This window comes from Antedon mediterranea, chromosome 10, assembly GCF_964355755.1.
Source record: "Antedon mediterranea chromosome 10, ecAntMedi1.1, whole genome shotgun sequence".
Taxonomy (NCBI): domain Eukaryota; kingdom Metazoa; phylum Echinodermata; class Crinoidea; order Comatulida; family Antedonidae; genus Antedon; species Antedon mediterranea.
Genome location: NC_092679.1, coordinates 23,294,850 through 23,322,287, shown reverse-complemented (window position 1 = coordinate 23,322,287; position 27,438 = coordinate 23,294,850). Strand labels below are relative to the sequence as shown.

At 33.3% G+C, this 27,438-nt stretch overlaps 2 protein-coding genes across 2 annotated transcripts in view; both read left to right on the top strand.

Moving 5' to 3' along the window:
- Positions 1-9,771, top strand: part of LOC140060839 (uncharacterized) — a 41,119-nt gene extending 31,348 nt beyond the window's left edge. The window contains exons 4-8 of the mRNA XM_072107194.1: positions 253-393; positions 1,381-1,508; positions 3,472-3,621; positions 4,069-4,242; positions 6,197-9,771. Of these exons, the coding sequence (XP_071963295.1) occupies positions 253-393; positions 1,381-1,508; positions 3,472-3,621; positions 4,069-4,242; positions 6,197-6,433 (830 nt within the window). The 3' untranslated portion in view covers positions 6,434-9,771. The remainder of the gene's footprint in view (positions 1-252; positions 394-1,380; positions 1,509-3,471; positions 3,622-4,068; positions 4,243-6,196) is intronic.
- Positions 9,772-10,741: 970 nt separating this feature from the next.
- On the top strand, positions 10,742-21,028 carry LOC140060815 (uncharacterized). Its single transcript, XM_072107163.1, has 11 exons — positions 10,742-11,022; positions 14,452-14,589; positions 15,684-15,706; positions 15,939-15,970; positions 16,315-16,372; positions 17,333-17,432; positions 17,861-17,972; positions 18,278-18,320; positions 18,725-18,795; positions 18,920-19,028; positions 19,356-21,028. Exons 1-11 carry the CDS (start codon positions 10,779-10,781, stop codon positions 19,554-19,556), a joined length of 1,131 nt encoding a protein of 376 aa, XP_071963264.1. The 5' UTR covers positions 10,742-10,778; the 3' UTR covers positions 19,557-21,028.
- The last annotated feature ends 6,410 nt before the right edge of the window (positions 21,029-27,438 follow it).

Here is a 27,438-nt window from a genome sequence, read left to right as displayed (position 1 = left end):
CGTTCTGTATAAAATATTAGAATCGTCTTATTTTTCACATTTGTAATGAAAAAAATAGCAATAGTCCCATATTGTGTTTGTTTTACATATACAGTTGGTGATCATACTTTTGTAGTGATTATAAGGTGACTCTCTATCGGGTGTAATGTTTATAGACCATACACATTTGAACACAAGATGAACAGGATGTCTGTGGGTTTATGTGGGTGATGAATGATGTTCAAATGTCCACTATATTGTTTTAAATTTTAGGTAATTTTGAATGTGCTGAAGATGGGGACATTCTCAAGAAATACTGCGAACGTGAGCAGGAGGCGCTTCAAGCGTTGATGGACGATGTTTTACGACCATACATCCCAAAATATAAAGGAGAGGCTGAAAAAAATGGAGAAAGTATCCTTTTGTCAAATAAGCATAATAGGTACTAGATACCCGCTACTGAGTCGGTAACCCCCAAATCCTCAACCTCAAATGTAGTGTAAAACTAAACATTTTTTATTCAATTGGATATCCCTTTTGTATTGATATGTGTACAGTAGCGAAAATGGGTATAACAAATATACTAACGCTCTCTACTGTCTCTATGATAAATATACTAACGCTCTCTACTGTCTCTATGATAAATATACTAACGCTCTCTACTGTCTCTATGATAAATATACTAACGCTCTCTACTGTCTCTATGATAAATATACTAACGCTCTCTACTGTCTCTATGATAAATAGAAAACATTTTTTAAAATCATTAAAAAATTACAGTGGGCATAGTCAAACATTATTTTTTATACAGGAAAAAAATCCTTTTTGTGTCATTTTTAGTATTAAATGTAAAATGGATGCATTTACTTTTACAGTTTCTACAGCAATATAAATACATGATTCAAGAGGACTCCTTGCATCTCAAATTTCATTTTATTGAACCCAAGGCTGTAATGTTTACAGATACTGATGTGTTTACTATAGTAACATTATCTAAAATAACCCCATGATGCTGATGCGTCTGTTTGGTGCCCTGGATCCTGGGTCTTTGTATACTGTAGATCTGGACTGATACTCAGAATAGGAATATCTTTAATTCTGGCTTTTATTTTATTTCATACTCTCTTGGCGATATAAAATTTAATTTAATTTAATTTAATTTAAAGTTACGATTCTATTAAGTATTACAAAAACATTAAAACCTGTGATTTTGTACATGTATAGAATAAAAATAGTTACAATATAAAAAATACATATAATTATATATTCATTTATACAGATACAGATACAGATTAATTTATTGTCCAAAAAATAATGGAAATTACAGTGCTCAAAAACCTTGGCTTGCCTAACATAAATATTTAGTAAAAACCTGTTTTGACCTTACATTTGGTATGTCAGAATACATACAAATGCAAGACTTACTGTTGGAGTTTGAGAACCCTTGCGTGATGGATTGTAAGATTGGAACACGTACATATATAGAAGAAGAACTAAGGAAAGCTAGAGAGAAACCAAAACTCAGAAAGGTAATTATACAGATATTGCCTGCTTAGAGGTGAAATATAAGATTTGACATCCCTGAGGGAATGATATTATGTTCTAGGGAATATATATATCCCGAAGCGGCATTTCCCCGAGAACATAATATTATCCCGAGGGGATGTCAAATCTTATATTTTACCGATATAAAAGGCGATATCTGTTATATTATATAGCCAAGAACAAGTCTGCTGGGTTGGGTGAAGCTAGGCTAGGCCTCCTATAGTATTTGTATTGTATGTAAACAAGCCTGCCTAGACACCTTACCTTGCGAAGAATAATATACAGATAATTAATGATTCCTTGGCAATAAAATATTCACTTAGGCCTAGGTCGTTTAAATTAACAGAAGAATTTCCATCAATAAGCCTATTAATAATATTTAATAATATTATAATCAGGTAGGCCGAATAAACAATTCGTCTTCTTCTCTTTGAGGAGCCGAATCGCCGGATGTTCAGCGCGTACTAGGTTACTACCGTGAGTATTGACCAATCACAAACGGTGTTTCATCACATTTAGGGAGGACTAATAACAAATGAGGGCGTATGCATATAGCTTAAATAGTTTAAAAGATTAATTTCTTCAAGCAAGTTCCGTGAAGTACGGTTGAAGCGTTGTCTTGTGATGGAGTGACAATTCCATCCTGAGTTCAAGATCCAGTAGATGACTTTTGTTTATTTATCGGCAAACGCGAGTGTTACACACGAAAATTACACAGTCAATATCATCGAACTCGAGAATTTGTATGATTAATAACAGGGGAAACGATAATTACGCGAAAATTACTCCGTCAATATCATCGTTCTCGAGGATATATACGATTTACGATCCTCGCAGCGGTAGTCATGTGACACAGTTTCAACCAATCGCGTTCACGTATTTACATAGGCTATGTAATATAAATTAATAATGGTTTAAAAGATCGTACAGATTCAGCCCCTTGCAGGAGTCACACATTGTAGAAGTTATCCATATGTGTACCGATGATTAGATCTTGATTTATATTTTATGATATTGATACAAAAGATATAATGGTGAGGGAATTGGACTAGCATGTTAAAAAAAACATGTGTTCTAGCTCTGTCTACCATATTACTTGTTATGTTTTGCAAACTAATTATTTTCTAAACTTTTAATGCTTTATTGGAGGATGACTTTTCAATTTTTCTACACAATTGCAAACTAAAAATTTCCTAGTGTGACTAGTTCTTTTTATTCTATTTCCATCCACCACAGCAGATTTTGGAGGATGATGACTTTTAATTTTTCTACACATTTTTTTTATCAACAGTACCCATTGTATAGTAATATTAACAATAGATGAACCGTTGCTGACACCATGTGAACTCCACCCACCCAGCCCACTCATTGTAGTAAATGCCTTTCTATTTCCTTACAAGCCAACATTCATAGAAAAAAAAATTGAATAGACTTCCTACAGTATGTTCGATATTTTGATATGTTATATATTATGTATGAACATTTTCCCATAATATGGTGTCCACTGAATAGTTAGGGGTATCCAAAAGGATGGTTCCTACTTTACCACTTTTAAATCATTTTCAAAATAAGGATCATTGTACTGCAGGTTAAGGACAGACCTGCTATATTTGGCAATACACCCACTTGCTACTTGACATGACCCAATACTGATTAAACCTCCAGTCAATATTTGTTATATATACACCACATAATAACCAACCATTGTTATTTGCGAGTATGTGGTACATAAATTACTTGGAGAGATACTTCCATGGCAGTTACCACCGTCTACCAACACACTTCCCAACCCCCTATCCCTTTGGCAGTTGTTGAAAATCATCCCAGTACAATTCATTTTTAAAATTCATTTTTATACTGTGTAGTGTAGGAAAAAAATTGTTTAACAAATAGATAATATAAGACAAACAATTAACAGATAGAATTGTTTTATATTTGTTTGCGTAGGATATGTATCAAAAGATGATTGAAATCGACCCGGATGAACCAACTGATGAAGAAAGAGCCCAGCAGGCTATAATTAAGCCACGCTACATGCAGTGGAGAGAGAATGTCAGCTCTTCTGCTAGCCTAGGATTTAGAATTGAGGGTGTTAAGGTATGCACAGAAAAAGTGTCAGCTGAGCTGATATGTCAAAATTATTCTGCAGTTATTGCAATAATGTATGATTTAAGTTTGTTTCCACTTGTTTTGTGGACGAAATAAAGTTATCATTATCTTATAAGGCAATCACTGCAATAACACCGTGTGTGTAAATAGCTTTCTAAATAATGCCATAAACTGGTAAAAGATTAAATAAAATGCAGTTACTACAGTAACTGACTGTTATAGAATAATTTGACATGATCCCTAAACTGAGCTGAGCCGACAAGATACAATAATTGTTTCCATTGATACATTGTATAGAAACCCTGATGCACTACCAGAATCAACTAGTTGAATTTTGTAAATTTGTTGGAGACATCTGCAAAATGAAATTAACGTTTTAAACAATCATTTGTGGTTGAACTCTTTGACATAATTACTTTATTTATACAAATGTAGAAAGCCGATGGAACGTCAAGCCGTAATTTCAAAACAACGAAAGAAAGGCAAGAGATCCAAGAGCACTTCACGTCGTTTGTAGATAAGGATCCAACGACAGCTGAGAAGTATGTGTCAACACTTAAGGCAATACGTGCAACGTTAGGCAGCTCCACGTTCTTTGCCATGCATGAGGTACGTGTTGCTCTTAAACTTAATTGATTTCGGTAATAGAGTTTTTTTAATTCAAAAGTACACTTATTGCATACACTGTTTATCTCCTTTTTTTTTTGCCTCATGCGCTCAACATAATTTTTGTTATGGTCCCTTTAGCCTAGAAGATACGAATAATTTTTTTTATGTACTACAATACTACATATAGCTAAATAATGTTGTCATTGACAGTGGCTACAATGTCACATTATCATAGTTATTTTCATCTCGATATGGCCATACAATTAAAGGAAGTAAAAGAGCTGCAATGTTTTTCAAATGCAATATAATGTCAAAAAAATCATCTAAACATAAAAATTTGCAACTTGACTCTCTCCACAAAATTTTTTTTTTTAGTAGGATACACAATGGAATAACCAATTCATTCATTCATACACATTTATTCAGTTATTTGACAATAATAACTGGGGCCTGCACTAGAAGCAATAGCTTGTCTCATTTGATTGGTTAATTAGGAGTCACATGTCGTGCATTATTATACAAATAATGAATGTTTATGAGTGCAATGGTACAAATAATGGCATGAGGTGAATGATGAAAGGTTATATCAACGAGGCAAAGCCGAGTTGATATAACCTTTCATCATTCACCAAGTGCCATTATTTGTACCATTACACGAATACAAAACATTCATTATTTGTTTTATATAACATCTAAATAACAAACAAAAATGTTTCAAAAAGTACTATTTAACGATCGTTGAATAGTGCGTACTATTGCACGCCATGTGACCCACATTCGTCCAATCAAATGACAGGAATTTATATAGGTGTTATATAATTAGATTTATATAACACCTATATAAATTCCTGTCATTTGATTGGACGAATGTGGGTCACATGGCGTGCAATAGTACGCACTATTCAACGATCGTTAAATAGTACTTTTTGAAACATTTTTGTTTGTTATTTAGATGTTATATAAAACAAATAATGAATGTTTTGTATTCGTGTAATGGTACAAATAATGGCACTTGGTGAATGATGAAAGGTTATATCAACTCAGCTTTGCCTCGTTGATATAACCTTTCATCATTCACCTCGTGCCATTATTTGTACCATTGCACTCATAAACATTCATTATTTGTATACTATCACTTACTGCTGGATTTTTCCATTATTTCTCCTGATGTTTGATAGCGTGTCTCACGTTTTACAGTATCTTTGTTTACACCTGCGACAACACTTATTTCAATAGCTGTGCTTAAACTAAAATCAAGTTTAGCCAAGCCTACTCAATCATTTACAGTGTAATACACTTAATTATAAGTTGCCGTTATAGCAGCATCTAATTTTTAATAGTCAATATAGCATTGATTAGTATTCATAGCTTGAATAATGGTTTATTTAAATGTACTTATGCTAAGCGGGATTGACAATTTGTACTTTATTTACATCTCTCTCTTACTCTTAATTGAAAAGCACTTGTACCATTTGGTTTTAATAGCCATCATTAATATTATACTGACTTATTGATATTACAGTTGAATACTATAATTGATTTATGTATGTACTTTATGTCAATCTGGTAAACTAAGTTCATTGTGGCATTTTGTTCTCCTGCAGTATTCTAATTATTTGACTAAAATACACACTGACAAACTTTAGGCCTACAGTTTATAGTTCTTATCCGAGAAGACTTGTTCCACCACCAGAACTAGGAATGAGTCGGACTTGAACCCATGCCAATATAGTTTGTAATATAATGTAATGCGACATTTATATAGCGATATTTCATGAAGATCTGTCCACGACAGTGTGTAGTACGTTAAACGGCGTCCCTGCCTTAACCGCTCGGCCATTTGAAATGTTTCTTATAAATGTTGTTGCAACAAGTTTATATTTTATAATACTGTTATAAACATCCTAAATTAGTGGCATATAAAACAGTTGAATATTGTTGTTATTTTCAATAGGTTATTGGAAGTTCACTACTCTTTATCCATGACAAAAGTGGAAGGACAGGGATATGGATGATTGACTTTGGCAAAACCATCCCGCTACCGGATTCCATGAAGAATGACCATCGAACACCGTGGGTCGAAGGAAACCATGAAGATGGTTATTTATTCGGCGTCGATAATCTGATTGACATCTTGACCAACGTCGCTGAAACATGTACGAATGAAACGTCCTCTACGATAGAATCCTAAACGAGTGAAATGCGAATGTAGTATTTATATGTTTTAAACGATGTAAATTATATTTCGAGGTTAAAGGTTATTGTGCAAACAGTAATTCCTAAATGTAACCAACATTAAACAGGTTGAATTTTACACAACCCTATAGTACTTTCAGTTTTATGTTTTCCCCACAAAGTTATTTTTTAAATTAAAGGGTATTTTTCTTAGAAAAACATGATTTCAATTATTTAAACACAATTTATATTTATGCTATTTAAAATAGTCTGTGATACAAAACATATGATTGTGTTTATAAAATATGTAATTTTTTCAATATGCCTGTCTGCTATTGTAACTGTTGCATTTAAATAGCTCATATAATTCCTGTTTTAATTACTATTTTATTTTCAATTTATCAAGAGGTTTATAATTTAAACTTTTATTAAAAAGGTTTTAAAATAGATTTAGTGAGAATAAACAAACCGATACACAAAACGCCATCCGATTGGAAAACAACCATTATCATTAAGATAACGCCACAAAAACTATTAATGATAACAATTTATTTTATCATTCTTGCTTTATCATTACTCTTTTATAATTGCATGGTGCACAATTGGTATTGTTTTAATCGATTGCTACTTAAAGCTTGGATCCCACTAGAACGTAACGCAAGGACTTAAACGCAACGCAAGCGTTTTAACCAATGACAAGCGAAGTTATAGACAGTTAGCAATCACAAGCGAATAAGCCATCGCTTGTGATTGATCAATTCACTTGCGTTGCGTTACGTCCTTGTGTTGCGTCGCTAGTGGGAACCACGCTTTAGTTTTATACTTTAAAACCATAAATAATAACAATTATTAGTCTTAATTAATTGTTATTAATTATTTAAAAGTATAAAAATTATAAAATAATTTGTTTTGTATCCATAATATTAGCGTAATAATAATTCATATGGCTACAATATCGGAGTTATTTATATTTATTAATATTTTAGTTACCATTGTATAAATTTAATTTTAATTTTTCATAAACATTTCTAACCTTGATTTGAAGCCGAAACTGTATGATTCTAACTCTTGTAAATAATATTTAAGTATGTTTTTACTTTTACATTCCTTTTTTAATATTATAGATATACAGTACATAACTATTTAAATTAATGTGTAAAAATGATTGATTGTGTTCATTTTTGTACAATTCTTTGTTTTGCCTGATCCGGGGCGCAACATAATTTGTTGTTATGTAGCAATATAGTAGTCAACTACAGTGACTAATTCTCACGTATCAAATCACAAACATATTTTTAAAATGGGCGATGGAGAAAATACAGTAGAATGAATCATAGATGCAATACAAGACGTAGATGCAACCGAGTTGACCAATCACAAGGGACAGTTTGAATATTCCATCGCTTGTGATTGGTCAAATCACTTACATCCTCGTGTTGCATCCCTAGTGGGGACTAAGCAAAATAAAAATATGTTTAATTTATCAAGAAGTCATTAAACATATGGTTACTGTTGGTCCATGTGCCTTCCTCTTCTCCCTCTTCTCCCACACTACGTATGTTGGATGTGTATGCTTCCTCAATCCATGTCTGAAATCCTATGTCGACTGATTGAAAATAGGAATTGGTGAAATTAAATTCCAGAATTTATATAAAATGCATTAGTCATGCTCAAACACATATTGTATGTTGGCTGGTATCAGTAGTCGAGAGCTATGAACACTCATTGGATAAACACATGGGACCAGAGCTTAAGGGACCTCAGCGTTGGAGGGCCCTTAGGAGTGCTAAACTAGGGGCCTTTTCCCCACTGCGTTTCACCACTATACAATCACATCACTGAATCCTTATTTTTTGTTGTAATATTTATTGATCACATTTGATCCGCTCATTTTTTAGACCATCCACTAATAGGGTTGAATTTATGATGAGTATTTTTTATATACATGAATTATGGTTAATATCATTTTCAGTTTTAGTTAAATTCTTTGGTGAATAATTGATTGATTAATTAATTAAACTGTTTCTGTTGCTGTGATCTGGCAATTGAAAATGGTTACAAGATTAATTAATTAATATTGATAGACTACAGTGTTTATTGAATCGTGACTACAGATGTAAATGTCCTTTGAAATTATTACCAACGATAAGATAACATCACTAATTTGTGAATAGAAAATGTGTATTTATTTTAATTTTTTTCAATTTTTTATCATTGGATAAAATAATTATAATAGTACATATTGTTTAAATGTATTGCTTTCTATGTTCAAACAGGTGTAATTTGAAATAGAATTGTTTTGCTAATATTTTTAAGGACAATATCAAAAGTAAATGAAATACAGTAACTGTTATATTCAGAAAATCATAAAGTCAATTACAAAATTAATGGGGATTATTTTGTTAATTTGTAGGGGACAGGTTATCTTTAAATTAAATGATTACTGTAGAACTACTTCTATTCAGGGAACATCCCTATGAAGGGGATACTTTACCGTGATACAAACAAGAGGCAAATACATTGACACTTGACCAACCACTTGCTCTTGGCCCGGAAGGTGTCCCCTCTATATAGGTTCTACTGTAATCTGCACAGATTACACATTTCAAAAACACATTCATTGGTTTTAGTAAATTGCTAAAAGTTGTTTTAAAACACTTTGGCAATGATATTGAAATTCAAATGATGATCTGGGATTGTTATTGTATATTTATTTCATATTTAAATTAGTTCATTTTAACTTTATTTGCAAATCAACCATTACATTTTTACTATGAATCTTATTAGTATTTTATAGTTAAACATTTTAGCATACAGTAGAACACTCTTTTCAGAACACTTTAAACAGGGACCTCTATTAAGTGGACACTTCTTAGGATAATACTGTATGTACTTCAACATTTTCACCTAATGTGTCCCCTTAATAGAGGTATTATCTTAATAGGCTGTACTGTACTGTAGTTGTACACATAGCCTCAATCTGATACCATAGATTTGTGTACAATATTGTGATGTCTGTAACAAGGTCCTTAAAATACCTGGTGCTTTAGATGAGTTAACACCATATTTCTCAACTTGTTACATTTTATTTATAATGTTGGTAATTCCATTAAATTATGTACTATTAATGTATGTATAATATTGATTCAAAGGTTGTATTATACTAATTACAATAAAAGATTCAGTATGAAAAGTATTCGGAAAAAGGAATATTTTTTTTTTGGGTAGTTTCACAAAAGCAGTGGTGTACTTAACAAATTGGCGTCTGAGGCTGCTATTGCCATCTGCATTATATGTTCAGTTTAAAGGTCAACTATTCTACTCACTTCTATGCAGTACACCCACAATTCATACCGTATTTACTTGAATAAACGCCCCATTTACATACTAAAAAGTTCCATCAAAAGTACCTTTTATTTCATTTATACTATTTAATTCTTCAAATACCTACACATAAAACACTCTAAAATGACCCCTTATAAATTAAATTCAAATATTGCTAAAAACAAACAGTTTATTTGTCTTTTTATAAGCATATTTGCTTTTGGCAAATAAAATAATAAAAATAACTTTAAAACGACAAAATGATCTGTATTCAATATTTGATTGTATTCATCTTTATTTTTTTGGGACATATTTAAGTGAGATGAATTATATTACACAAATTGTCTACTTATAAAAAGACTACTTTTTGGTCGTTTATGGCTCCACGCCTCCATGCACACCAGGATGCATGCCAACAGGATACAGGAAACCATTTAACTTCATCATTAGCTGACAGTAGTACAGTACTGTACTTTGATCAGGATTATAAACATTATAAACCTTTGTAAAACGCCATCGCACTGTGAACATTATCTAATCCACACATATTTAATATCCGCTATGTAGTAAAATTATTTTTTTAGGACAATTACTTTTGGGTATGCTAGAATCTTTTCTTTTTTGAGGGAGGGAGGAAAAAAACATGCAGGAAAACCAAGATAATGTATGTATATAAATAATTCATAATTAAATCAAGAGGCAAATTACTTAAAAAACTACAATATTGTGGGTATCAGTGGCTGGATCTCAATGGAGATACAAAAAAAAGAAGCGAAAAGCTAAATAAAAACGATAAAGTAAAACAGCCAGAAAAGATAGCAGAGTTTTCGAGCAACACTATCCCTTCATCATTTCATAATTAATATTCTCTTTCACAATTTCGGAGCAAGGTACAGTATTCAAATTCTTCGTGTGGCTAGTGACGTAAGGCCGGCTGTTGTGACGTCGTGTGTTGACATGCAGCACGTGGTAGCAATACAATCTTTGGTGGTAGGTTCGTCGTGTGAGAAGTACTGTAGTTCATACAACAACAAAACATGATGATACCAAAATATTTTCAAACAATTGGTTTATTTTGGTTTGTAACGTTGTTATTTTTAGAGAACTTAGCCGTGTGTTATTGTAAAGTATACTTTTCAAAGAATGATACAGTTTGTAAAAATTTACCAACACCTAAATCGTATGTTGTTTACAAACTACAAACTAGCCAAACAATCACAGTTGACGGCAAACTGAACGAAGAAGTTTGGACTACAACCCCGCGTACAGATGACTTTATCGGTGCGTATATCAACAGGCAGTGGTATAGTGGGCCTAGGCCTAGCGGGATATGACCGGTTGGGCCGCCGACAAGTTGAGCCGCCGGTGATTTCTATGAAACGCCCAGTGCATGCGTCTTTTACGACATTTCGCGTAGTGATTAGGATGGTGTCCTAGTACATAAGTTCATGGTCTTGGTTTATTGTGTCATGAAAATAAATAATATATAATTACATAGGCCTATCACAATTAACACAGCAAAGGAAAGTAGTAATATTTAATAATTTAATTGTTTTTAATCTTTCGAGGAAAAAATTCAGTGCACTCATAATTTTTCTCGCGTGTAGGCCTACCACGTACTAACTAATAGAGTATTAACATTTTTCGAATGAGGTTAAATAAGTATTATTTTTTATTTACTAATCTTTTAATATCATATTTTATTGAATTGAATCTTTAATTATAATATTTAATAATATATATACTAAAAACCATGATATATAAACGTTTGAATGTACATCGTTATCCCATGGAGAAATAACTAACTTATTTCTCCATGGTTATCCCTAACATAAATTGAAAGAGCACCGGCGAAAGTTAGCATTTGGCGTTCCATAGAAAATAACGTTTTTCTGGCGGCGGCTCAACTTGTCGGCGGCTCAACTTGGCCTAATCCGGCCTAGCCTAGTTCAAATGGTCACCTAAACGTTTTATATTTATTGTTATTATATTATCCTCATCGGGGAGCCTATGGGTACTTTACGTTTGCGTATATTAATTTTTTTATGCTACAAGTACAATTGGATTAGGCCAACTTCGGCCACAGACAATAATACTACCATATCTATGGAACGCCCATAGTGCCATTGATAGGGGAACAATGAGACACGACATTGTAATACAGGATTATCGATTTCATTGTGTTTTACTTTTGTTTTTTGTTTTTACACAGGAAAACACGGACACGGACAAACTTGGCAATTAATTAATAATGGAAATAAAATACGAACACGTATTTTGTAGCTAGGTGGCATGATGAGATAAGAAACAAATATTTCAGAGTACAAAAAATACAATACGGTGAAAATTAAAATGTATAATTTTTACAAATAAACAAAATGAATTGAATTAGGCCTAAGTGATACTAATTGTATGCGCCAGGGTACAATAGAAATGATTTATAATATAAGAAACAAAGATTTACTAAAGTAATAATGAAATGTTTTCAGTAAAGAATTATTAACGTCATGTACATTTTTCCTGATATTCCTCTTTGTTCCTTAGGTCACCTATTAAGCAATGGAAGGAAAAACGTTTTAATTAAATTTCTTTTTTTTTTCTTAGCATTTCTTCTTTCATAGCCAAACTATTAATACGTCTGTACTAAGAGCAAACTAATAAAATACAATTTACTCCATGATACAACTAAACTGGAAACAACAAATCTAATAAATGCAAATGCAAATTGTAGTGGAATAACGTTAAGAATGATAACACTGTAATGTGTAGTAATAATAGGGCCTAGCTAGGCCTAGTCATAAAAATACTAGGCCTGTACAACAACAAAGCATGAGATGCGATAACTAATAATTATTAATAGCAAAAACAATAGCACGGTCTAATATATGCGTGAATGGCGCGCCATAGAAATATGTTGTGGCCGAAACTGTCTGTGGCCGAAACGGTCATATGCCCTACAATTTACCCGATAAATACAGGCATATTTTGAACTTTTATTTTTTAAATTGAAAAATATGGATAGAATCATCGCGCATCGTTTTTTGCATGCAGTATTTTATTTATGCATTATAAAATAGTGGCTACCCTAAATCTGATTTAAAAGGCCTCAAATGACGCTAGAACGTGTTGCTTCCGGGGCTTCGCCCCCCCTGGACCCCCGCCGGGGGCCCTTCTTGGCACCCCCAGCCTAGTGATGTTCGCTTCGGTTGCATAGCCCCCTCATCGGGGAATGTAGCCCCCTGCGTCGGGAAGATCCTGGCGCCACCACTGTCTGTGTCGAGGATAAGGCTATTGCATTGGCGTTCTAAAGTCGACTATGTAATTGTAAGTAAAATGGGTGTTAAATTAAATTTCTACTGTTAACTACTTATTTTTGGGGTAAAACATCATTTTATGGTAAAAAATGATTGCTAATTTTTAACCAAAAAATGATGTTTTATCCCCAAAAAAGTAGTTAACAGTAGAAATTTAATAATTTATATACCCAGTGGGTCGTACACTACATTATTCCATCACTTTTATGTTGTTTCGGTGGGGTTTGCTATGGTTTTTTGGAGGTTTGCGGGGTTTAGCAATCATTTTTGACCAAAAAATGATGTTTTACCCCAAAAATAAGTTGTTAACAGTAGAAATTTAATTTTTTTTTTACATTGATATACCCAGTGGGTTGTACACTACATGATTCAATCACTTTTATGTTGGTTCGGTGGGGTTTGCTATGTTTTTTTGGAGCTTTGCGGGGGTTTGCGGTGTTTAGCAATACCCAGTAAAATAGCAAAAAATTGAAAGGTAAAATGTTCAAAAGTGTATTTAAAAATGAATTATTTTTGGAAGCATTTTTTTGATCTGCTGATGGTAGACTACACTACACTACTGCATTATTACTTTTTGCGCAAACACCATGCTCAATAGAATACAAGGCTCCGATTAAATCTGAATATGCGAATCTGTTCCATCATTTCATGATCCTTTAAACAAGAAGTGTATATCAGGTTTCTTGAATCTTTGCTTGTGTGTTTTAATCATTTTAGAATCTAAAAGCAGTTAGCAATAATAATGGCAATTTTATCACTTCTAAAAACGTGCATAGCAAGGTATTTATTAATTCACATATATGCAGGTTTAGCGGCTTGTATCCTTTTGTTTAACAACTAAAGCGCAGCTGGTCATGCTTCCGCGAACAGGTAATTAAATATTGACATTCACAGTCGCTTTATTTCGATGGTTTAGTGAATCGTGCATTTCTTTTGCAGGTGGTTTTTTTTTGTAAATTTTAATTAGATAACAACTTTTTTGCTAAGATTTTGAAGCTTCGTTATTTGTTACTTGGAGTATTTCATGCATACAGTATGTTAATTATAGGTCTTTAAAAATATTTCCTATAAGGAGTTTTTTGTTGAATATGCCATTTTCATGTTCCATAATAGTTATTTACTTATTTATTTACCAAAAATTGATTTAAAACAACATTATTTACCTGAAGAAACTGTAATTTAAAGGGAAAAAATAGTTTAAAAAACCAATGAATTTTTGGTTGAATTTTACTGTTTGTTTTGTCTATTCAAAATCAAATTTTATTATCTTCATTTTTTTTTTTTTTTAATATTACTGTACAATTTACACTAATAGTCACCACACCAAATACACAATCAATTTAATTTAAAAAAAATATTATAAATATCAATTTTGCTTACCAATCTTCTTATTTAGATATTCAAGGAGACAGCTTCGCTAAGCCTCGTTTTCAGACCTGGGCCAAGTTGAGATGGGACGATAAGTACTTGTATATTGGGGCATACCTAGAGGAAACTGATGTGTTTGCTAATCAAACAAAACACAATTCAGTAGGTAAGTGGTGAATAGAGGGCGGTAGACATTGACCTACTTATTGAAATACCACCACGGTTCGAATATCATCGTCGCTCTAAGTGTGTTCCAACTGGAGGGTTAGATAATCGATAGCGCACCGTCTTTCGGATGAGGCATTAAGCTGTTAGTCCTGTGTGCAAAATGCCATGTATGAATGTTATTTTTGGTTCACACACTAGAGACAAAACACAAGGACGTAATCCAACGTAGGTGATTTGACCAATCACAATCGATACAATATTCGCTTGTTGTTTTTCATCTCTCTTGTGTTGCATCTCTAGTGGTAACCAAGCTGAAGGAACGCAGTACACTCTTTGAAAAGAGTAGGGGACTCTCTAGTGGTAACCACGCTAAAGGAACGCAGTACACTCTTTGAAAAGAGTAGGGGACTCTCTAGTGGTAACCACGCAAAAGGAACGCAGTACTGTACACTCTTTGAAAAGAGTAGGACACTCTATATTGGTAACCACGCTAAAGGAACGCAGTACACTCTTTGAAAAGAGATGGGGATCGTCTCGCCTGGCGTACTGCCCATTTCAACACCAGAAAAACCTCACCTGAAACAAGTCTGAGGACTTAGTGGGTTATTCTTGATGTACGACACCGAAGTATACTATCTATCTATGTATCACCTTCCTCGCCTTTTTTTTCAACATGTTTTCACGTTGATATATTACAATACTTGCCTTATTGCCAACAGTGTCATATATACATAGCTTTCCACCTGGACTAATTGATGGTTAGTATTGTTGAAAAGCAGATTTGGAGTGTTGTGAATTTGTCAGATCTAGAACTGTAAGTGTAGGTAATACATGTAAAACTTGCTTTTAGTGTGATGTAGGACAGCAAAAATATGAATATGTGTTTTGGAAAAAGTTTGCCTTCCTCACTAGAAACTTGTCATTTATCGGACAATTTCAAGTCAATTGAGTACAAAAATCGCCTTTTCTGATTTCTTTTTACAATGATTGTTGGAATTTTGCTTTAAAAAAGATTGATTGATCTTAAAATGGGGTTTTTTACACCAGTATAAAAAAGTATAATAATAAATTTATTTCTTTCTTTTGTTTCAGTTTTTAAAGATAATGACTTTGAAGTAAGTAAATGAAAATGCCATTTCTAAAAATGTTTCCTATTGTCCTATTACCGTTATTCAGCTGAGAAATTGTGCTGATTTTTGTGAAACAGAATAAAAAAATGTTAGGAACAGTCACGTGTAAAAAACCAAAATAACATACTGTTTTTAGGAGAGTTTCCGGTTTTTCCACGAGTCCGATATTGTTTTATTTTTTTTACTTGCATTATCAATTTATTTTTATCTTAATTAGGTATTTATAAATCCTGATTGGAGTACACACTGGTACGTATCAAATTTTTTTTAAACGAGTCATCTTCTTAACGTTTTCCGTCTTCCGACATTACGCTTTCCACAATTTGTTTCCATGTTTGTCTGTTTATGTGTTTATTGGGTTTGTTATTGTGTTTAATAGTGTCTACATGTCCTTGTAAGTCTTTCTTTATTTGATTCATACAGAGTCATACCTTTTATTATCTTTTTCATATTACTTGCACACTTGGATACTGCTCACGTCCACTATTTTCACTAGCCCACTATTGAAATATAGTTGCATTTGTTAAATTGATGACGTTGCCTTGAAATTAGTAGATATGTGAGTCTTATAGATTATTTGATTTATTTTTAAGGTATAAAGAATTTGAAATAAATGCAATCAACACAACATGGGATCTGGAACTGAACAAGGTATGCTAGCGATAATAAATAAACTTTAAAAAAATTGCTTATTTCAGGCCGCTTATTTTGCTTCACTGTTGTGAATTTATTGTGAATGTTGTTGCAATTAAAAACAAAATATGTCAAAATATGTCAAGGGATTAAATGTATGTATAAGTAGAAGAACATGAATCGAAACAGTTAAAAAAAACCGTGTAGGGGGGAAAATGTATAAATATTAATGGATTATTACAAGAAATTTTGTTAAGATGATATGTATATTCAGAATTGAATACAAGTAAAATCAAAGATAATAAAAGGAGAAGATACAACAGTTCAGTTGGCGGTGTAAACCACATCCGGGTTACTATTTGCCTACGCCTGAAGGTGGCGCACTTCTTTTTCGCTAGAAGAAGTGCGCCACCTTCAGGCGTGGGTAAGGTAAAACTTTTATTGTAAATATCTATAAAAATGCAAACGATGATTATTTATCAAAATGATTATCTAAAATATTAATAATATCAAAATTAGTTGAGCACAGACGCGAGAACATCAGATCATCACGATCCATCCAAACGTGGGATTAGACGGGAACCATATCTAGAGCCCGCCGTCGTTCGGCTGCTGGATTCTTACGCGTCCATGAATAAGCGTCCGCGTTTCCTATCCTTCTATGTATAACCGCGCGTACTGTTGATTCTTTACCTATTTATATTCTTTGGTAAAATGTACAGAATTTAACGGATTTGTTAAGAGTGTAAACGAATAATTATCCATTTAAAAAAAAATGTTTATATTTTATAATAAACAATAGAAATGTTGCACTCAAATCTACCCTTTAAAGCTTTTGGTAAATGTGCAATATAATGTAGAATTGTTAACATAGGCCTATGTATGTTATATGTGTGTTATCTGTATGTTCCTTATATGTATGTTATCTGTATGTTCTCTATATGTATGTTATCTGTTTACTTTTTGTTTTCATTACAGCCCTATATGAATGGTGGAACGCCAAACAACAGCTTTGAAATGCCAACCATGAAGACAGCAATATATGTTGATGGACCAATCAATGATCCAAATATTAAAAGTAAGTTTTAACTATAAGTAACATACACAATAGGACCCCAATTAAAGGTTTTTCTGTATTTTACCTCATTGTAGCCATCAAAGTCTTCTTGTATAAGAACTTAAAACTGGAGCTATACATGTGGCTTGTCTGTACCCAGTGCATCTTTTAGAAGAGATTACCCTTTTGTATTTGTCCTTTAGCCTCTGTCGTTCCCCTGGGTAAACCCTGTACAGCTGCTGGCTACTGTGGGTGCGTAGATGGCCTAATTTTCTTGGTTGGATTACTTAATTTTTTCCCAAGTATCTTATTTTTCTTGAAGTATCATTCTCGGCTAGCACCAGGATGTATATACTCATGTTGCATAGTTTTACATTTTTGTCGTGTTCTGGTTTTCCCCCACAACAAAGAGAATGTTCTTTGAAGATTTCTTTGTGTTTGCTTTCTAGACAAATATTGGACAGTTGAACTTGCTTTGCCGTTCTCCGATCTGATTCGGGAAAACGTGAAAGTTACAGCTCCTCCAAAGGATAATGACCAATGGAGAATTAATTTTAGCAGGTAAGTTGCTGAATAAAAGACGTTACTGCTTGTGCGACGCAAATCAAATTTTTCAGTTACGTTCAGTTTCATTCCAAAAAAATAGAACATGTTGGGCAACTATAGGAATTGAAAGGAACAAGCTTATGTAGATATTTTGTGTGCGGCTGTCGGTTGCGTTCGCCTACCACATTACTAATACCGCCACCACTACGCATTTATGCTAATTCCATAGTTTTTTTTACACATTTTGTATGTATATATGATATGATAACAAGTTCAATAATCAGAGTTGACCTATGACCTTAGTTTTTTATTTTTTGAAGGGTTGAGTGGCATGTACAAAATGTAAATGGTCATTATGTAAAGGTTAGTACTATTTTTATACTTATAATATCCTATAAATGTCTCTTAATAATAATATGAATTTGTAACGCGCCAATTCCAGCAGTAAGTGATCAAAGACGCAATGTATGAGAGAGCTCAATTTGAAAGAAAAAGATGAGTTTTCAAGGCAGATTTAAAGGCGATGGTAGAAGAACATGACCTAAGAGGCGGGTAGGTCATTCCATAAGCGAGAGGCAGCAGAAGTCAAGGTGCTTAGGCCATACGTTTTAGTATTAAAAGTCGGAATGGAAAGAAAATTTTTTGAAGACGAGCGAAGGCGACGGGAAGTGATTCATAATAATAATAATAATTTCAGGTCATTAGTTCCGAACCCTGGTTGTCATACTTCTGTTTTATTTTCTCCTTTTCGTCATGTTTGAATACAGGTTGCAGGTATGTCAGAGGACAATTGGGTGTGGTCATCTCAAAATGCCATCAACATGCACCTACCAGAGAGGTAAAGGTTATTCATTTCTCCAAATTATATCAACAATATTAAGATTAATTGATCAATTAAATTGATTGATATTAAAATTGTTGAATACAGTACTATTGTTTATTATCTATTTTTTTTTTGATAGATGGGGTATTATACAATTTAGTAGCAGTGCTGTGAACGCGACAGTATTCACCCCAAGTCCTGATTGGCCAGTGTATGACAGTCTTGTCAATGTCTATAATGCAGAAAAGGTATGCAAAGTTGTTGTCAATTTTGTCAAATACTCTAATCTAAATCTACCATTTTTCTCTCAATCTCTCTAAACGTTCTAAACTGACCACAACTGACCACTCTACCTTTTATTTATTTATTATTTATTTAGTAAATTTTTTCAATTATTGTTTCTCTATTTTGTAAATGGTGATCTCTGCTTAAAGTCTATTTTTAGACTTATTTTGACCACCATCCACATTTATACCTATTTAATTAACTATAAAGAAATATATTATTATTATTATTTTTGGAAAATCAATAAACAAACACACAAACAAAAACCTTCTGTTTTGGGGTTTTTATAGAAATTCTTTTCTGTGCAAGGCTACTACACAGCAGTGTTAGAGCAGCTTAAGCTACCAAAACATGTGTTAGATGGTGAGTGTGCCAGAAAACCTAAGATATACATTGAAAACAATTATGCATTCAATTCAACTGTTGATCCGCTTCTTACAGGGTATCGTACAGGTCATGTACGAGACGATCGATTGATATGGTTTAATTGATATTTTTTACTTCGTTATTGACTATGAGACCTCTAAACTCTCCTGATAATCATGGAAGTTTTTGAGCGAACCATCATCTCCCGCTAAAGGTTTCATCTTGCATTTGGTAAAAGCTTAAGTGATTTCATTTACTGTCCTTATTAAGACAAATATTCAAACAAGATGCTCTACATATAACAAAGTATCTCTGTCCACACTACACAACCTTTATGTAACCAAAAATGTGATGTGCCCATATATGGACACGATGATGTCATATCACTTCTATTTGGGCTCATCACACTTTTTTGTCAAACTAGTTTGATGGTGTAGACAGAGCTTTAAACAAGTATATTGGAGTGGAGTTGTTAATAAGACAGGATTTGAACCCAATACCCTGAAATTGATAGTTAGTTAATTTTTTCTGATTATTTTTTATTTTGTTGCCAGTCTTAAGAAGGGTCTTTTTATTAATTTATTCTTGTTTTCATTTGTTTTTATTCCTGTTACTACTTCTTATTACTTTATTGTTTTGTAAGTGTCTCTGCTTAAAAGCTTTGCTTATTTGGAGTTCCCTTTTGCATAACTTTTGATGATGTACATTACAACCTTATTTTTACGTTTTATGGAATAAACATTTATCTGATTGATAGGCCTACTCCTATTTTGTAGAAGCTGATGCAAAAATATCTTATTATGAATATCGCCCTCTATATTTGGATATATTTAAAAATATGTAGCACCCTCTATGTTCTTGCAATGCTTTTGTAAAGTTTCTAAATTATAACTTCTGAACTGCACTTTGGAACCAGAGATAGAGTATTAAAAAATGTGTTACTGCAGTATCTTCAGTAAATTAATGTTGACAAGGTCCCTTAATATAACAAGTCATATTTGTAATTACATGTGTGTGAAAATTGTAAGATAGTTTTAATGTATTGTACACGATTTGTTGTTTTACATTTTTGCTATTTATATAATCTGTTATTGGTCAGGTTTTTATTGACACTCGTACACAACGTGAGGGGAGTGATTGGTCAGTTTTTGATTGACATTTTTACAATGATTGGTCAGTTTTGCATTTAGCCTGGGATATTGATTTTGTTGCTATAAGATGATGGGCGACCAATTGCGCGTGAAAGCTGATAGATTTCATTAATAGTTGACGCGCTAAAGCCGATTTTCCACTAGGCGAATTTGTTCGCGCGAATCGAACGCGCCAGCTTGTACGCATGTGTATTCATGTTTACGTCTTCCAAATCCTTCTCTACGCATGCGTATTAGCTGACGCCTTCGATTCGCGCAAACAAATTCGCCTAGTGGAAAATCGGCTCAAGACGTTCAGTTTGTCGGCGCATTACCACTGAGAAAATAGTTGTCTTTTCGATGAACGAGCGGTAGCAATAGCGGAAAACCGCGTAGCTTGTCCCACGTAGAATCTATATCAGTTGTTTAATTCTTTATTCACCTATAGACATATACTTATACTATATTTTTGTAATAAAATAAAAGCTAAACATGTAATTTGTTTCTCTTTTGTGGCTTGAACCATCACTTTTATTCAACTCATTCAATGATTAATACAATTAATCGGTAATATTTTGAAATACATTTAGAAATATAACCGGCCTTTGGTCAATCTTTTTTGCAAATAAAAATACGCAATAACAATTAAATATCATTGGAGAAGCGGCTTGTGTGTGGAAGAAATCATTTATCGTGAGTTATCTGATTCTGAAGGATGACACGGATGCAAAATCGGTTAATTAATGGATTGATAAGCCCATGGGCTATATTAGTAATAAGCACACAATAACCCGTATCGAATGATTTTATATTGTGAACTAGGTAGGTTATCGACCTTATTAATTAGAATACCAAATACAGTATTATAATTATTATTATTACAAATTATTTTATATCAAATATTCTAGATTTTAAGACATGACTATAGGAATCTTTATACATTGTTTATTTATTTACAATTATTTCTTTTATTTTTTCTGCAATGAAACTGTCAAATACGGAAAGTTATCGACCTTATTTATAATGTTATATATTATTCCTTTTGACATACGGTATTAACTTCATACAGGATTACACAATCCGGACTATTCCTATATAAACATTTCTTTATTATTATTGTCCAGGTTTAACGTGTAAATAGTCATCTTTATAATTAATGTTTACATTATTTATTTATTTATTTAGAGTTATGTATTTATTCAGAATTATAATACTGATATGTGAAATACGAAAGGTGATCAACCTTTTTATTTCGACATCGACATCCAATATTCGTACAATTGCAAAAGCAGTATTTGGATAGTCCCTACTATGTTTTCTTTATTATCTAAAATGTTAATAATGTATTTTTAAATTATTTATTCCAAATTAATTATTCCAAATTATTTATTTATTTAGAATTATTTATTTATTTAGAATTATTTATTTATTTAGAATTATTTATTTATTTAGAATTATTTATTTATTTAGAATAATTTTATGTTATTAACATCCAATTTATGATACGCAATCTTACATGTAAATTGATGTCTTAAATCGGTGTTTTTCTAATTTCTTCGACCTAGTTTATTTAATAACATAATTGCTACATTCAATATCTTTTGCTAACCCTCCCTGAGGCCAAATGCACTTTTTAATACATTGATTGTCGTAGAAGAAGAAACAGATAATAATAATAGATCGTTGCTAACGTTTTCCGTTGTTGAATTATTCTACAAAATGGAGCCATGCTGTCCGGGATGAATATATCTGCCAGGTTTCGTTTCATTTATTCACTCGTTCGTTCGGTCAAGATCACTTTCAATAACAACATTCAAGAAAAATTACTTAATAGGCTAGTAGTAGTAGAAATACTAGGATCTACTGTTCTAATAACTCGAATGTACTTTTATATTTAGCGTGTTTTCGGAAGACGGAATGACACGGTAATTTTTCATGAGTTATTTGGTTCATTTAACGTTCGTCTTTCGCTTCTACCGACCCAAACGAATTCTCCCTATATAGGGCCTACAGTGGCGTAACGTAGAGACCTGAGGCCCTGGGTTTAGGAACTCTAAGTGGCCCTGTGGAGAGTGGAGACCTTGGATGTTTTTAGCATTTTCGACATTATTTCAATGCCTGTTTTTTCCTCTTGGCACTGCTCTGGGGCCCCCATAATAACTCGTGGCAAAGAATAAATATTTTTGGTTCACCTTTCGCGCCTACTGTCCCAACTGAACGCTATAGCAGGATTGTGAGTCCTAATAATCCATCGTATTTTTTATAGTGTCAAAACCGAACGATTTTTTTTACATAAATTTACAAATCGCATCATTGATTAACTGAACAAGATGCAAAATTCGTTATGTGCAACGAGAGATTAATTCCAAACTATTATGTCGTGATGATGATCGCAATGGGTTGTTAAGATGAGCCCAAATCGCCTTCTGGGCTGCCTAACTGATACACAGCTGGCCACACAAACTTTTAATTAACTAACCGATGTGCGATAATTAATATTCAGTGAGAGATTTTCTATGAGATTTCACGCGCAAACCTTCTCGACTACTGTACCTGTATTGCACATGTATTACTATACCGTAGGCCTACACTTGGGATTATGTGTATGGCGTCGAATAGTATTTATTATTTTGTTGAATAATATTAATTATTCTATTGGCCAATTATTATCGTTTGTGGCACCCACAATTATTCACATGTCACAGGCTTGTAACAGGGGTGAATCCAGGAGGTGAGAGGCGAATACACGGATATAATGAAAAGCTTTTAGGGAGAGCCGAGGCCGTTTGATCCCCGGGTTAATCTCCTACAAACTCGCCTGTATACCGTACTGCGGTCACATTTGACACCGTAATTAGGCCTAACTGGAATAATTAAATTGTTTGTGTCCGATCCACGCAGCCGATTCTCGTACGGTATCACGTCCGACGTTACGTCCTCGGTATTACGCGTCTCCTGACGGCAACAGGTCAAACCTAGCTTCTAACTACCTTACTACCTAACATTTAAACCTAGTAATTTCAATAAACTTCAGTACTACCATGGGACGATTGTTGCTGTCTGAAGACGCGATACTGCTAGTTGTTTAACGTCGCTAGAACTGATACCGCTGTTGTATCGTCGGGTAATCCACCTTTGTTTTCCAGAGACAACTTTTTTTAACGGCGTCAAATGGAAACGTACCTCGGAGATTTTGTTTATACAACCTGAGTGTTTCAAACTACTTAAATTTGGCGCGAAAGATAATCATCTGAGATTGTTCGCTTAATTTATAATTATTCGCGACAAATTTCGTCGCACGATCGATTGTTGTTAGATTCTAATTCGTGATGCGACATCTAAGCGCCATCGACGGTATTCATCTGTTAAAATCAGACTACGCGGTATATCCTGCGATATAGCACGTGGTATTGTACAGGGATGACGACCCTGTTTATTAAACGTACGATATTCAAAAGACACCGATCAGTGATCAATCGCCTGCTCGTCACATTTTAAATGTAGGTCATATATGTGGGCAAGTACGACGGTTATCTAACAATTACAAGTGCATTGAAGAAGCAAAGACGCATTAGCGGGAGTTCGCCGGCCCAGTGCGTGACATGACAACAACGGTCTCAAGGCTGTGTTTTGCGACACATACTCTAGGCCATATTACATTGCGAGTAAACCTGAAAACTGTTACACTCGGTTGTTGTCCATGCGATTTGCCCGTGTGTTCATTTAATGAGATGATTCTAAAACTGATTGATTGGTAATGTTGAAAAGAAGAAGAGATAAATGTAAGTTACGAGTTATAATATTTGTGGGTTTTTTTTTTATCGTGGTTCATTTAAAAATGATTGTAAAGTGACTGATACGATAATAATTAAGAAACCTTAAAGAAGAAGTGATAAAGTGAAGTTAAAAAGGCCTACAAGATGTAATTGTTTTTGTCGTGGTTTAGGACATTTTGATATACGTATAAATTGCGTGTAAAAGAGGTACTCCATCAAAATTAAATTTATAACCAACTGGTCTTCTTACCGATGAATTAGTCTACTTAACTGTGATCTTCATATATTTTGTTTGCAGTGTGGGCGCATTTATATATATTATACGGTAGGCCGCGCCTATATATATTTTAAAGGGATTTATTAAACAAGAGAGAGGACAGTGGGTACGTGTGCGATCCGCTACTCGTTTTTCTGAGATCTTTAATGTTTGAAAAACACGACCGAGCATATATTTAATTCAATCACTATTATCGGACTCCATTAATTTATACTCCCATATATTTTATCGTATGATCAATACGAGCAGACCTATAACATGTGAACCCAATCAGCGTGTGCTTGTTGTTGGACGGCTATACTAAAGTATTGGTTATTTAATAAACTGTCTATGGATTAGGTATTGAGTTTAGCAGCAATTAGGTGTCCCTATGGACTTGGTCTTGTTCGGATGGGTTGTCTTAGTGTCTTGTTTATGATGATACGATGATTTCAAGCAGAGATAAGTAACCCACTTTGCACGTGAAGTGTGTGCGTAACATTATGATGACGTTATTTGAAAATCGAAATCGTTGGCAACCAAAAAATAAACATTGGAATATCTCATATTCTTGTCTTTGATTTAACGATATAACACAGTAATCGTTGATGTGGTAGCGTAAATGTTGTCTGCACTTTCATTGGCTGGAAGTATTAGGCCTATAGGGAGGAAGAACTTCCTTGTCTTGGTGCATTAAAAACTTAGAAATAAATACCCCAAAAATGGTCCAATAAAAATACACAAATTATTATAGAGTTAAGAATTTATTATTTTTATAGGCCTACCTATTTGACGAACTATGATTAAATTTTGAATACACACACGTTGCTGAATTTACAGGGGTTTCTGGCGGCTTCAATATTCATTATATATTATCAATCAATCGATTTTCGATCAACTTTTATACACAATCTATTTAATGATCTTACTCTTGTTATTATTTATAAGTCTATTTTGCCGATACAAATGTGTCTGAATCCTGTCTATAGATCATTATTTATAAGTCTATTTTCCCGATACAATGTGTCTGAATCCTGTCTATAGATCATTATTTATAAGTCTATTTTCCCGATAAAAATGTGTCTGAATCCTGTCTATAGATCATTATTATAAACCTACTTCATTATGACGATGTATTCTTATACATAGTGGTATTGTAATAATACAAACGATCAACTAACCATTTCAAAGACCCGTGGCTGTTATTGTTGACACGTATCCTGGTTTATATTGCTATTAATTATTGTGTATTTACTTTCGACTAACCTACAGCTTTTTACGTCTTCAAAATTAAGACAATTTTCCTCTGGTTATTAAACGAAATTAATTCTTCATCAACATTGGCGTCAGTATGCAGTAGGATTTTACATTTCTTGCACTGATGTTGCTTGAAAGTTCTGCCAATTTTGTTTGACTGTTTTACTTATCGCTGATACCCATAGCATTGCCTTTGGATTTATATACATTTCTGTTTCAGTTCACTCGCAGCGTTTTAAAAACACACAGACCGATACACAGAGTATCATGCCCAAATTAGGCCCACAGTTTAAAAAACCCGATATTATTGTCTGCTGCAGCAAACAAAAAACACGCCAGAATATTGTCAGAAACGACATACACAGCAATAATATTCATTTTAATTGTTTTTTAACTACTATAGGCTATATTGAAATATAAAAGACAATGAAGCTAGATGTGGATGTGTATTTGTAAGATTAAAAGTTCTTCATAAATAGAAATAGAGAACGTATGACGGCTTCAGTGATATACATTGGAATCCCTATAGATTAAGGACACCCTTGGAACCCAACATATTTTCCCCATAATATTTGATGTCCATTAAATAGGGATTGGATGGCCTACGTCTTAAAACATATACTTCCCCCCTTGTTCGTTGAACGAGAAAGTGATCTCCTTTAAAATGGGTGTACCTTGATGCTGACAATAATAATTACCACATTTCTATTTAGAATAATCATGCTCAAATGCACATAGCACATTATTACCCCGGTCATTTGTTGAGTCAAACATGACCTGGGTGGACAGATGCAAATGTATACAGTAAGTAAGTGTCTATAAGGATACAAGAAATGCGGCGACAGTTGGATTCGAACCACGATCTCACGATCAATAATCTAATCGAACACACGCCTGATACTGATATTAAACAGATTTAAATGTTACAATATATTTTGATGATCACCCCTTTTCCATCGACAGTTCGATTCAGCAGGCGCCTGAAGATTACAGTTACATTATCGCTGAATTTCGATTTAATGTTTGAATTTAATCGTTTTTATGAGCATCCAGGTTTTCGATTTAAGTGTAGATGTTTTAGAATGACGCAATTTGAAGTTAAAACCAAAACATGATGTAATTAGTCGTCATGGTATCGGAGTAATTACATTTATGTTAGTTATAATTTCAATTGTTCAGTTACAGTTTAAATGTCAAGAAAAACGTCTGGGTTTCTAATAACCCGTTGTTTATTACAAAATTGCGTTTCTGATTCACAAATTAATGCACATCATCATTGCGGCAACTTAATGTATGTAACGAATTTACATTTATTAAGCATTTTAAAACTGTTTTAGACCCATGTTAATGCAGAACGTAATTTACACTGTAAAGAAAAGCTAATAAAGACGTTTTTTATTCCAAACTTGCGTTTAAGATATGCTCAATCGCGTCAACTTGATCTGTAACGCGTTTAAAGTGTTGTATGTTTTAATCCATAACGCATAAACAATTGCCACAGTTTTTATTATGCTGAATCGCGTTTATGTAAATCATTATCGTCAATTCTTTCAGTAAAGCGTTGACATTTTGCTCATTATGCATTTCT

What these genes read in the sequence shown, in the direction of transcription:
- LOC140060815 (XM_072107163.1), top strand. Translation starts at nt 10,779, where the DNA reads ATGATGATACCAAAATATTTTCAAACAATTGGTTTATTTTGGTTTGTA. An exon ending in CAATGATCCAAATATTAAAA is followed by an intron (nt 17,433 to 17,860) that starts GTAAGTTTTAAC and finishes TTTGCTTTCTAG; the next exon opens with ACAAATATTGGACAGTTGAA. An exon ending in TAAATGGTCATTATGTAAAG is followed by an intron (nt 18,321 to 18,724) that starts GTTAGTACTATT and finishes GTTTGAATACAG; the next exon opens with GTTGCAGGTATGTCAGAGGA.